Genomic DNA, 11,526 nt, shown 5'->3' on the forward strand with positions numbered 1-11,526 from the left:
TATAAGCCTACTTATTACTAACTATAATATACTTAAAATCAAAATAATTATGGTTAACTTTTGAAACAGATTTATTTTGGATGGTTTCTATGAAACATTGATGTTGAACCTCTTTTAAAATCTATCAAAATATATATTTTATCTTAATAATTCGTAAATAAAGTAACAGACCGCTGGTTCTCTTCCAATAGACAATTCGAGATTGTTTCAGCATAGCGGAGCTGTCGGCGAGGTCTGCTCCGCAATTTAGCGGCCATTTGCATCACAATCGAATGTGATTGCGATGCGGAGCGAAAACTCTACGTTATTGGGAATACGCGAGTGACTCGTGCGGTTAAGATATACGTATCGTTTCCATCGAGTTTTTACTCAAATACAGAAGGGTATTAAGAAATCAAATATATTTTTTCTATGTCAAGTAATTCGATTCAAAAAACTATAATTGAGGAATTTCGTTTAATTATTCTTTTAGAAGAAAATAGCAGTGTGTGTGTGTATATTATAATTCTGACATATTAACTATTATTTTAAAGTTTAAGAAATATTCCCAATAATTATTATTTCAGGACCTTAATTAGTTGCAGTAAAATATTTTAGCATACTCTGAGGAGTATACTTTGCTATAAATACCGCAAAAAACATACCAGTAAAAGCTATGATACAATAATATGTGTTTGTTATAAGAATACCCGGCTACATTCAAAAGTCCTTCTAAGCATACAAGTAAAATATTTACTTTTGCAAAAATTCAAGCATGCTTTATCACATCACGGTTCGTTACTGTAATTTTCAAAAGAACCCGCTTATGGTGGGCATCGGGCCAAAATATGATTACGCTGTCGGAAAAGTTGGTACACGTTGACCCTTAAGCTACCGGTCACGTTTGACCGGTAGCTTTATATTCAAAATATAATTTAAAAAATTCTGTTAAATTTTTCTGTCTGTTTTATTAGGCTATGTTAAATTAAAAAGGTTGAATTAAAGCGCGGGAATGTGAACAAATGTGTAAAATGAGGTGTACCTACATAAAATTAAGTATATTTAATGTACGAATTTCAGACGGTTAATAATAATCATTATTTCTATACTATTTTGGTTGTTTACATACGTAGTTTTATAAATTAACACACTCATTAGTTTTTAGTTCCTATTATTGTTGGATACCCTGAGCGTGAGTGAACTTGACATTTTTTATTATATTTATATTTCTTATACAAAAAATTTGAAGATCTTACTATAAAGATAAAACTAAGCTAACGGCTAATTTACCATTTGATGAAATATTCCGTCTTATCTTACTGCAGAATATAAATTCTAATTTTGATTTACACTTTCTCAGTGCATGAAACATGTCCTCAGATTTGGCTGCTCTAGTTTCGTCTATGCTGTAAAAATAAACAAGTTTTTATGTTCGTTTCAAGATTTATTGTCATATAGTTTTGGTTGCTTTTGTAAGATACTTTCAAGTGCTCGTTATTTGGAACGTATGTTTTATAGGTTTTTTTTTTAAATTTAAAATTTAATTTTAACTTTAAATACAACTTTACTGTTGATACCAACAAAGACATATATTTTATTTAATTTTTAGATATAAATAAGGCTCTGAAAATTCCCAATGCTAGTCAAAGACCTCTTGTCAAATAAAAGAGCACGAAGTTTAATCCATTACGTCGCTCCTCTGCGGATTGGCGGCTATATATATCTCCGATTTTTATTGACACATGCAGACTTCCTCGCTCATTCGTTTCCTTTTAACATTGGAAATGTAATAATTTGTAAACAAATTTTTAACACTTCAAATAATATGTCAGTGCTCGGATTTTAATCTACTTTTTGATTTGAGTTTCATATATTGCAGGAAGGCAGACATATAAACGACTCTCCTGATGTTGAATTGTTAACCCTTACACATTGACACGGTATAAAACATTCCATTAAGTATTAATGAGGTTAAATATTTTATGTCCCTGATGCCTATATACTCACTATTCATACAATAAAATACAAATACAAAGCATCTGCTGCCTCTCTCGTTTCAAGCTTTGCTGGTGACTTGGATTACCTTAGAGAGTTATGTCGAGACCCCATATCTTAAGTGCATACGATAACATAAAGACATTCAGCTAGCGTCCACAACAGGAATGCTTGAAAAGAAGGTCCTAATACAAGATTTGATAAATAATACACTTGAATTAGTCGTTCTGATCTTCAACTGATAATAACACATTTATTATATACAGTTTTCACACATCTACATGGGTATACGTGATGCATTTAGTCCACGCCGATATAACTAAATTAAAAAATGTTTTGGCTTTTATGGCTAACCGCATTGCTTACCTGAACAGTGTGCTCGTGATATACAGTACTAAAGTGATTGATGTGTTGAATATATAGCAGTTTAATTCCATTTTATCATTTTGTTTAAACAATCAATACAAAGTTACAAATAATATTTTAATTATATTATCATGGTGGCTGATTAAACGAGTTGTTTTAAACCAGAGGGTTCTGTGCATGCCCGTCATGGTAGGTACCATCCTCTCATCATATATTTTTCCCCTAAGCAGCCATACTTTTTATTGTTGTAATCCGATTTGAAGGGTGAGTGAACTAGTATGCAGGGTTGGTGGTACATCGTCGATGTAAGGAATGATTAATATATCTTACAGCACAAATATCTATAGGCGGCTGTCAGGTGGTCCATTTGCCCGTCCGCTTAAATATTACGTAAAAAATAAATGTCCTGTGTCACCAACGACCACTTAGTTTTAAAGCTTGTAAAACATTCCCAAAGATGTTAAAACAATTACCTACATGCGAATTGTCTTTTGCAGGAATAGCACTGTAGTTTCCGTCTCCATACCTTTAAACTACTAGAAACTTATTCAATAAAGGCAAGTTGTTAAAAATATCCCGTGCAATCTAAAATCTCCCGAGTTTCATATTACAACTGCCGCCGACATAGTTACACGGAAAAATGCCCTGCGATGTCACCTTGGGAAATTTTACAGTCTACAACATATTCTCACCTAGCGGGTCGGTGGTATTTCATAGAGCTTCTAGTGCTATGGTGTGAGGCAAAGGCTAAAGCGATCGTATAAGAAGACCTGCACCGATGACATTTAACTTAATTATTTATGTCTATCAATAAATTTGAATATTGCGAATTTATATTGACAATTCCCATTTTAATTGAGAATATTCTGCGTTTTAAGCTTTCCCGATATATATAATTCATATTTATAAGTTGCTCGGTTTGTAACCGCGATCATATCATATCAATATGTATGAGAATATTCTCAGTAGCATTGAAAATGATTTTGTATATTGTTTGAATATCGCAATAAAATGTTGACTATATTATTTATCAGGAACAGTTCGTACACGAGTTTATTAGTGACGAAATTCGTAAAATGTTATGACCTACTGAAATATAAATTACATTCATTTATAAAGAATATAAACATATTTCAAAATGAGTTTGAGAAAGCTATTACTGAGTGTTTGGTGGGATTGTTGATGGTTAAATATAAAATTTCAAAAGTAATGAACAACCTGCTTTGTTAGAGTGTAAGTAATAGTCCATTGGCTAGAACACGTGAATATTAACAGATGAAACTTGAAGATTGCGGGTTCAAATCCAGCCACATGTGTATTCACTGCATTGGATTAGAGTGGAGCAAAACCTTAAAACCTTCTTCTAAAGAAGAGAGGTGGCCTACTCTAGTAGTGGAGCATTTAAAGGATGTCACTTTAATTTTACGGTTTAAAAATTGTAATATAATTAAAATATTGAGATTTTTGTCGATTAAACTAAATTAGAATTACATGTGTAGGTATTTTTTAAAAGTACTATATATGTGTCTCCAAACACATCCGTGCCTTTGCTGTATCTTATTTGTAATTTGTATCAATATTATTTTAACGCGTCCGATGAATGTTAACTTTGATGATCCGACGAGAACAGATATATTCTACATGGTACTGAAGTTGGCGTTTACAACTAAAAAATATTTAAAAAAAAAATCATTTAGTTTTAGATACATTAAAGAAAACTAAATAAATATTATCTATTTAACTGTTCAAAAACTTGACCCTTGAGTTTGTCTCATGTCTGATTTGGTTCTATCAGTGGCGGTGGTGAGAAGTTATGGATAAGAATTAGTGAGGGATGGCGTAGTTGTGGCTGTTTGTGTGGCTAAGTATGTAAAAGTTGACCTTTCTACACTTGATGACTTTTATGCGTATGTTTCTTAGTGTGATATTACATACCTTTACCTGAAATTCGCTTTTCGTATGTAATTTAGACGCAATCTTCACACGTTCACGCGAGCGGGCGTTTTATACTAGATTCAGATATGCGACCCCCTTGAGACCTTTCGCAAAATAACTTTTAGTGAAGTATTTTTATTAACCGCTCGCTTTGAGTATCAAATGGTAGATTGAGAGATATTCAACTTTGTAATGCGTGAATTATTCATATTTTTGGTATAAAAGTTTTATGAAAAGGGAGTGTGTATTTTGAATTTTTAGGTTCGTTCAAATTTTCTACTTTGAATGTAATGGGCTTTGTGATTACAGAACTGTGAATTGAAGCGGCTTTTACTGTCTACTATATGAAAATGCATAAACAAAATCTATCCTTTTAAACATAACAGTACATTCCACAATTGAAATAAAATTTTTATTCAATTGGTATTAAAAATAAACTTATGTATCGTCATAACGAGTATAATATAGAATTTGTATGTGATGTAGTAGCCATTGGTTCGGAATGTATATTTCGCCTTATAAATCCTGCAATAGGACTTAGTTCGAATGTCTAAATTTAAATTTAGTAAATTTTGTATTAAAGACTGGTATACGAGTATATGGTATAGTAGTTCGCTAGGGCCCATCTTCAAAAATAAAGGGGATGTACAGGATTGCAACAAACATAGAGGGATAAAGCTCATGTCACATACTATGAAAGTATGGGAGAAGGTAATAGAGAGAAGATTGCGAGAAGAGAGTGAAATTACCCAAAATCAGTTTGGGTTTATGTCAGGTCGAGGGACAATGGACGCTATTTTTGCACTCTGCCAATTGTGCGAGAAGTACAGACGTGCTCACAAGAACCTGCACATGGTGTTCATTGATCTCGATAAATCCTATGATAGGGTGCTTCGTGAAGTGTTATGGTGGGCATTGAAAGAGAAAGGTTTGCCTGAGAAGTATGTGGAGTTAGTCAAGCTATGTACAGGGGATCCTGTACCTACGTCCGATCGTCTGCCGGCAACACCGACCAGTTCAGTGTGGCTGTAGGGTTGCACCAAGGGTCGGCTCTAAGTTCTTACCTCTTCCTGCTAATTATGGACGCTCTAACGGCGGAAATACAGGAGGAGGCACCCTGGTACATGCTTTTTGCCGACGACATTGTACTGCTTAGTGAAGATGGACCTGAGATCCAGAGCAGATTGGAAGATTGGCAACAGAAACTGGAGAATGTTGGCTTGAAAATCAGTAGAACGAAAACTGAATACATGTTCTGCGATTTCGGCGGTCTCTCCCGTCCTGAAGCCATAGCGCTTGATGGCGTGGCCCTTCCAGTCTGCTCTGACTTACGGTATCTCGGTTCACTCATTCAAGGCGATGGCGAAATAGATTGAACGGTGAAGCACAGGATTAACACAGGGTGGATGAAATGGCGGCAGGTTACGGGAACAATTTGTGATCCCCGTATTCCCCTTAAACTTAAGGGGAAGATCTATAAAACCAATGCAGACCTGCTGTTCTATATGGATCAGAGTGTTGGGCTATAAAAGGGATGACTGAAAGACAATTGCATATGGCGGAGATAAGAATGCTGAGAGGAATGTGTGGTGTTACGCGAATGGATAGAGTAAGGAATGAGTACATAAGAGGAAGTTTGAAAGTGGCACCGGTAACCGAGAAGCTATCTGGAAACCGGCTGTCTTGGTATGGGCATGTTATGCGGAGGAATGAGGACCATGTTGTGAGAAAGGTTTTGAGAATGGATGTGGATGGATATAGAGGTAGGGGACGACCCAAGAAACGAAGGATGGATTGTGTGAAAGACGATATGATTAGAAAGAATGTTACTTGTGAGATGACGTCCAACAGAGAAGTATAGAAGAAGAAGACATGCTGCGCCGACCCTAAGTAAAATTGGGATATGGGCAGGAGGATGATGATGAGACTGGTATACGAGTCAAGAAAAAAAAGTTGAAATATAAAACAATAAATATAATACCAGCTAATCATTTTACATTCCAAGATAAATTCTATCTTTTTTTATAGTTTAATTTTTCAATATTATTTTATATTGTCAATACTTTTATATTATCAACCTACCTGCGTGACTTAATATGCTTAAATGCATACATATATGCATAAAATGTATTCATAAAAAGTTAAAAATATCTCTTTGAACGTAAATCACTGTGTACAGAATTCGTATTCGCAAATATTAACCGTTTTAAGGCCAAGTAAGTATAACGAATGTAGACGGATCTCAGGGTTTACTGCTTGTGAGTTCATAAAAAGCTTTGCCCAACGTAATTGTGTTTTATGTTTGGAAGACCTCCGCTAATATGCCACTGCCTTCGCTATTTTTCCTCTTCATATTTTTAATTATCTGTCCCCCGCTTAGCCTCAGCTGTAGTTGGACGTTAAGGAAATTAATTGCTCGTGCAGTTTACAGTTATTTAATATTTAAGCGTCTTTGAAGTTGGAAATTTGTAATGAAAATTAATGTCTTAATTTATGGTGATTTTTCAATAGTAGTTAAGGTTTTTTCGTATTAAATTATCTTCTTTAATTAATGAATAATAATTTAAGAAAAAAGTATCATCACTTACTTAATTTTAAGTATCCATTTTTGGTCACTTTAGAAAACTAGCTCTTTCATGCCACTTCTCCCCTACTCCTTACGTGACGGAGACGCTCATATGGGTTTCACCATCATTGGAAATATAAAACACAAATAACTTTTTTTAGGTTTTTATAGTGCCACTCATTGAAGGTAATAAGCATAAATTTTGTGAATTTGTTTATAAATTTATTGATTAAGTAATCTATACATATAATAAAATTGGAGCGTCTGTTTGTAATATTAAAATAACTCATTTTTACTAAATGCACTTGCAATGTATGTATACACGGTACATATACCAAAATAACATTTTTTACAATTTTTATCTGTCTGTCTGTCTGTTTGTTTCGACTAATCTCTGGAACGGCTGAACCGATTTCGACGGGACTTTCACTGGCAGATAGCTGATGTAAGAAGGAGTAACTTTTATTTTAGAATTATATATAGAATCAAAATAAAATCACGCTACAATATCCAAATAGTTTAAATTCAAGTCGCGGGCACAGCTAGTCTTAAAATAGAACAGTACAAAACAAAGGATAAATATTTGTTGCTCATTTTAACCAGTTGCATTTATAACATCACATGCGTAGTTTTCTTAAATATTTAAATAAATTTGGAAATAATTCTGCATTGTAGAATTAAAAAAATATACATTATTTAAGATTAGTGACTTCCCTGCGCTAATAAATAAAACACAGCCATATGCGTCATTGAAATATAAATCGAGATAAACAAATACTTCATACAAAGGAAAGGATTTTCAACATCGATTTCAATCAATGAGAAAGCGTCTGAAATATCATTTAAAAGAAGCTACAGTTATATCTATGCGACAAAGCCATACCTTTGTTGTAGTTGTCTGCTTTACTTACACAGGAGTAATCGTAACTTCTAAAGTTGCGGTCACTTCGGTTACGCTTGGTAGCGCATGCGTATTTAGTCTGTAAACATATATATAGGTAAATAGCTTTCCTATAACATAAACCTCACATGTATGACAATGATAATTAAAGCGCTACCGCGCTGCACAACAAACTTCTTCGACCCGTCCTTTACAATGCTAATAAGTCTCAAACGAGCATACAGACTCTAGGGTCATTTCATATTAGTACAACAAACATCAAAGTTATTTAACTTAAGTGTAGTATGAATAATAATTATGTTAATACATTAATAATACATTATTTATATAGTTTATCCAATAAGACTACTTGCATGTACATTTGTTTATTTGCTCCTAGTTTTCTGTTTTTTGCATTGCGCGTCTAGTTATTTGTATTCGTGAGTTATTTTGTCATATTGTGCAGCATTCATCAGATTGATGGCATCTTTAAATTCGTTCTTATGTATGATTTTACTAATATTTTATTGTGTGTCTTTGCATGTTCAGTAATTGCTACTTTTTGTAGAGGACGGAAGATCCTTAGAAGGACTCTACAGAACAGCCTCAGTTAACAAACCAGCCCGCACCTTCTGTCCCAGCTATGGAGAAACTAGTATTAAAGGTGTTTTAGGTACTCTGACATACAGAGCCACATTTTTGAAAAAGTTCAGAAAATAAATGATCCAGGTGTTATAATTGATAGTCAATTGAGTTTAATACCGCATATAGATAATTTGATCATAACAACATTTTAAACGTTAGGGTTTATAGTAAGAAGGACAAAATAATTTAAGAAATCAAGTAGTAGACTTTGTTCAACTTAATGGTTCAAAGTAAGCTAGAATACTGTTCTACTGTCTGGAGTCCGTTCTATTAAACTCTTAAGTAGATTTTAGAAAGAGTACAGAAAAAATATGAGCCATTTAGGGTTTAAGAGTAATAAATGAAATTGCACTAAAAGTAACAATTATCAGTTAGACCTTTATAAGTTTTTTTGTTATTGATGTCTTCAGAAGACTTTTTGTTTTAACATGGTGAGTTAAACTGTAAGAGTTTCATCGTTTTTTGTCAATAGTTGACACTCAGGTAGCGAACAAAAAAAACCCTCTAGGTGGGGGAATGTTTAAATTCATTATTCCGCTTCAACTAAAAAGTATATATTTTCATCATTCTCCTTGAGACGAGATAGCTTAGCCTTTGGGGGATAATGCGCTTGTTTACATAATGTTCATATAAAAACGTGCTTATATTTTATTTTAATAAATAATCAGGTGTTATCAGTTTTATCCATGCAAAGTTGGGAAGCTGGCTGAACCAAGATGGTTATGCGGTAGACGTGGCACGTAATTCTCACGTGTATCTTGTAACATTGTGTTAAAACCTTCATGTGAAACGAATATGATCAGCGAGGTGGGATAATCTATACGTATTCTCTAAATAAAAAATCTTATTACAGAATATTTATTGTCGGTTATTTTTACTTTTCAAAGTCAGGGGAAAAGCTTAAGGAATACATTATCTTAAAGAAACATGTTTATGTATAATAATCATAATTTTATTCCATAAACTGTTGTAAATAATTGACTTAAGAATTGAGCTTTATAACCAGTGTAAAATACATGGATTTTTATAAAAAATGGCTTTTGAATACTTCATGCCTAAATGTTTAGAATTTTTAATACTGGGAATTTAAAAATTTATGAGAAAAATATCTTGTATAGGCGAATTCACTGTCCATATACATATGTATATTGTGCGGCTCCATCCAATTTTATTTTTTTTCCATTGCACTTACCGAAAAAACTGCTGTGTATTTTCTCAGGCCAATAATATTTTATCGAAGAAAATTTATCAGCCCTTTAAAAAATGTCAAAGGTTAGAGAACGCTAATTTTATTCAAAGAGTCTAAAATAAAAGACTTATTTAAGTTTAAAATCTGATACAATTTCTGAAAAAGTCACGATTTCTTTTATATTCTTATACTCAAATTTTGATTGACTTAAGAACATGTTTCACAGAATCTAATTTGTAATTTAAATGCTGAAATATCAAAAGTTTTTGCCATAACTTAAGTTTCAATTTCGTCTGCCTCACTACGCTGCGCTACTTTATTTAAAAATAATACAAAAATTAGCATTTTAAAAACAGCCTATAAATAAATTGATTAATATCTTATAACATCTAGAGCTAGGGTATAAGGTTTGCTTTTTGTTTCAGAATTAAGAAAAAAAAAAAAAAATGGCGTACGATTGATGTTTTCCTTATACATTCTCAAAGTAGATCGTGTACCTGATAAGAAAATATGTTTATAAAAAAAAAAAAACCTACCATTAATATTACTCGTGGGACGCCAAACTGGTCCAACTTTCGTTATTACCTTTCCCTTCTCAGAATTGCGATTCATATTGCGCGAAATACCGGTAGCTTTCTCAACACCATCAATATGTATATATTAAATAAAGTTCTTAATATAATTAATGTACAACCAATAATAACTACTAATCAATGTAAATATGTCTTTTTAAAAACGTGTAGCTGTGGCGGCGGCGAGTTTATCATTAATTACAGTTTAGACTAATAATTAGGGGTATACCCTATTTTTCAGCCTTTCATTATCTGACGATTTCACGATTCGCAATTCGATATGACCAGAAATACTTAGGCTTAACGGATAACGTGTCTTCCGAAGTATAATATTGGCAACTTCCAAACTTCGGATTACTAATAACTTTCTTTACAGAAAAGCCCCTTGAATTTCCCTTTAAATTGGATTCGACTGATAGAAGATTTTAACCAAAGACCTCTGAATATTCGGGCTCATACGCCTGTCTTTAGAAGAATTAGGTAATTGCATATGTATAGTGAGAATGTAAATCAGCCAACTGACGTTGAGTTGCCATTATGTTTATTCAATTTGCTGATTTTATGATTTATCTGTCTGGTTAAACTAACTCTAGAGTACGTGTAAAAAATATGGCATGAGTGAATTATTTTTTTCTTCTGTATTTTCTGGACATTCGAATACGCAAGCGATCACGTTCAAAATACAGTTCAAAGAAATGGAATGGGAACCGCTGGTTTCTAGAGGGTATTCTCATGTACTCGGCCCTGGTGTAAGTCACACTCTCCCAAATTTAGGGGGAAACGTGTAAATGCGTTTTTATAGCGAAATAAAAAGTGTTACCATGTTTTCGCTGACAATACTAATTTTTCACCTAAAAAAATAAACAAAAGTTGCAAGGGTATAAACTATGGAGTTATCTAAGTCTAAAAATGATTTTTCTAAAACTACGAATTCTTAGATCTCTGTAATATATTAAATATATCGAACTATATATTCTTATGAAACATTTTTAATTATATTTCACTTACAACCAATATTCCGTGTTCTAACAAATTTCATAGTAGAATATATGATCAACTTGGCCCAGAAATGATGCCCCTTTGTTATATTTCCAATAACACAATGCCAACACAAAATCAATAGGTAACTTATAAGATTTTCGTACCACAAACTGGCATTAACACGACAATCTTGGAAGGTATTTGGAATATTTAATACCGCTGTGGGATACATACTCACACACACCGGATTTCAGTGAAATATTATGCTGCGAAAATGAAAGTATTACGGTTAGATGGAACGCGAGACACATATTATATTTTGTCGAGTTGCTTTTATACAGAATTGAATGAGAGTTCATATTGCCTGCTAAAGAAATTATTTCATTAGAGACGGTAATTTAAAGGTAAATTAAACGTC

The 11,526-nt window shown here is 33.0% G+C and overlaps 1 protein-coding gene across 1 annotated transcript; it reads left to right on the top strand.

Moving 5' to 3' along the window:
- Nucleotides 1–4,968: 4,968 nt before the first annotated feature.
- Nucleotides 4,969–5,307, top strand: LOC135193637 (uncharacterized). The gene has a single exon (XM_064217009.1). The coding sequence runs from the start codon at nucleotides 4,969–4,971 to the stop codon at nucleotides 5,305–5,307; it is 339 nt and encodes a 112-aa protein (XP_064073079.1).
- The last annotated feature ends 6,219 nt before the right edge of the window (nucleotides 5,308–11,526 follow it).

This window comes from Vanessa tameamea, chromosome 14, assembly GCF_037043105.1.
Source record: "Vanessa tameamea isolate UH-Manoa-2023 chromosome 14, ilVanTame1 primary haplotype, whole genome shotgun sequence".
Lineage (NCBI taxonomy): Eukaryota > Metazoa > Arthropoda > Insecta > Lepidoptera > Nymphalidae > Vanessa > Vanessa tameamea.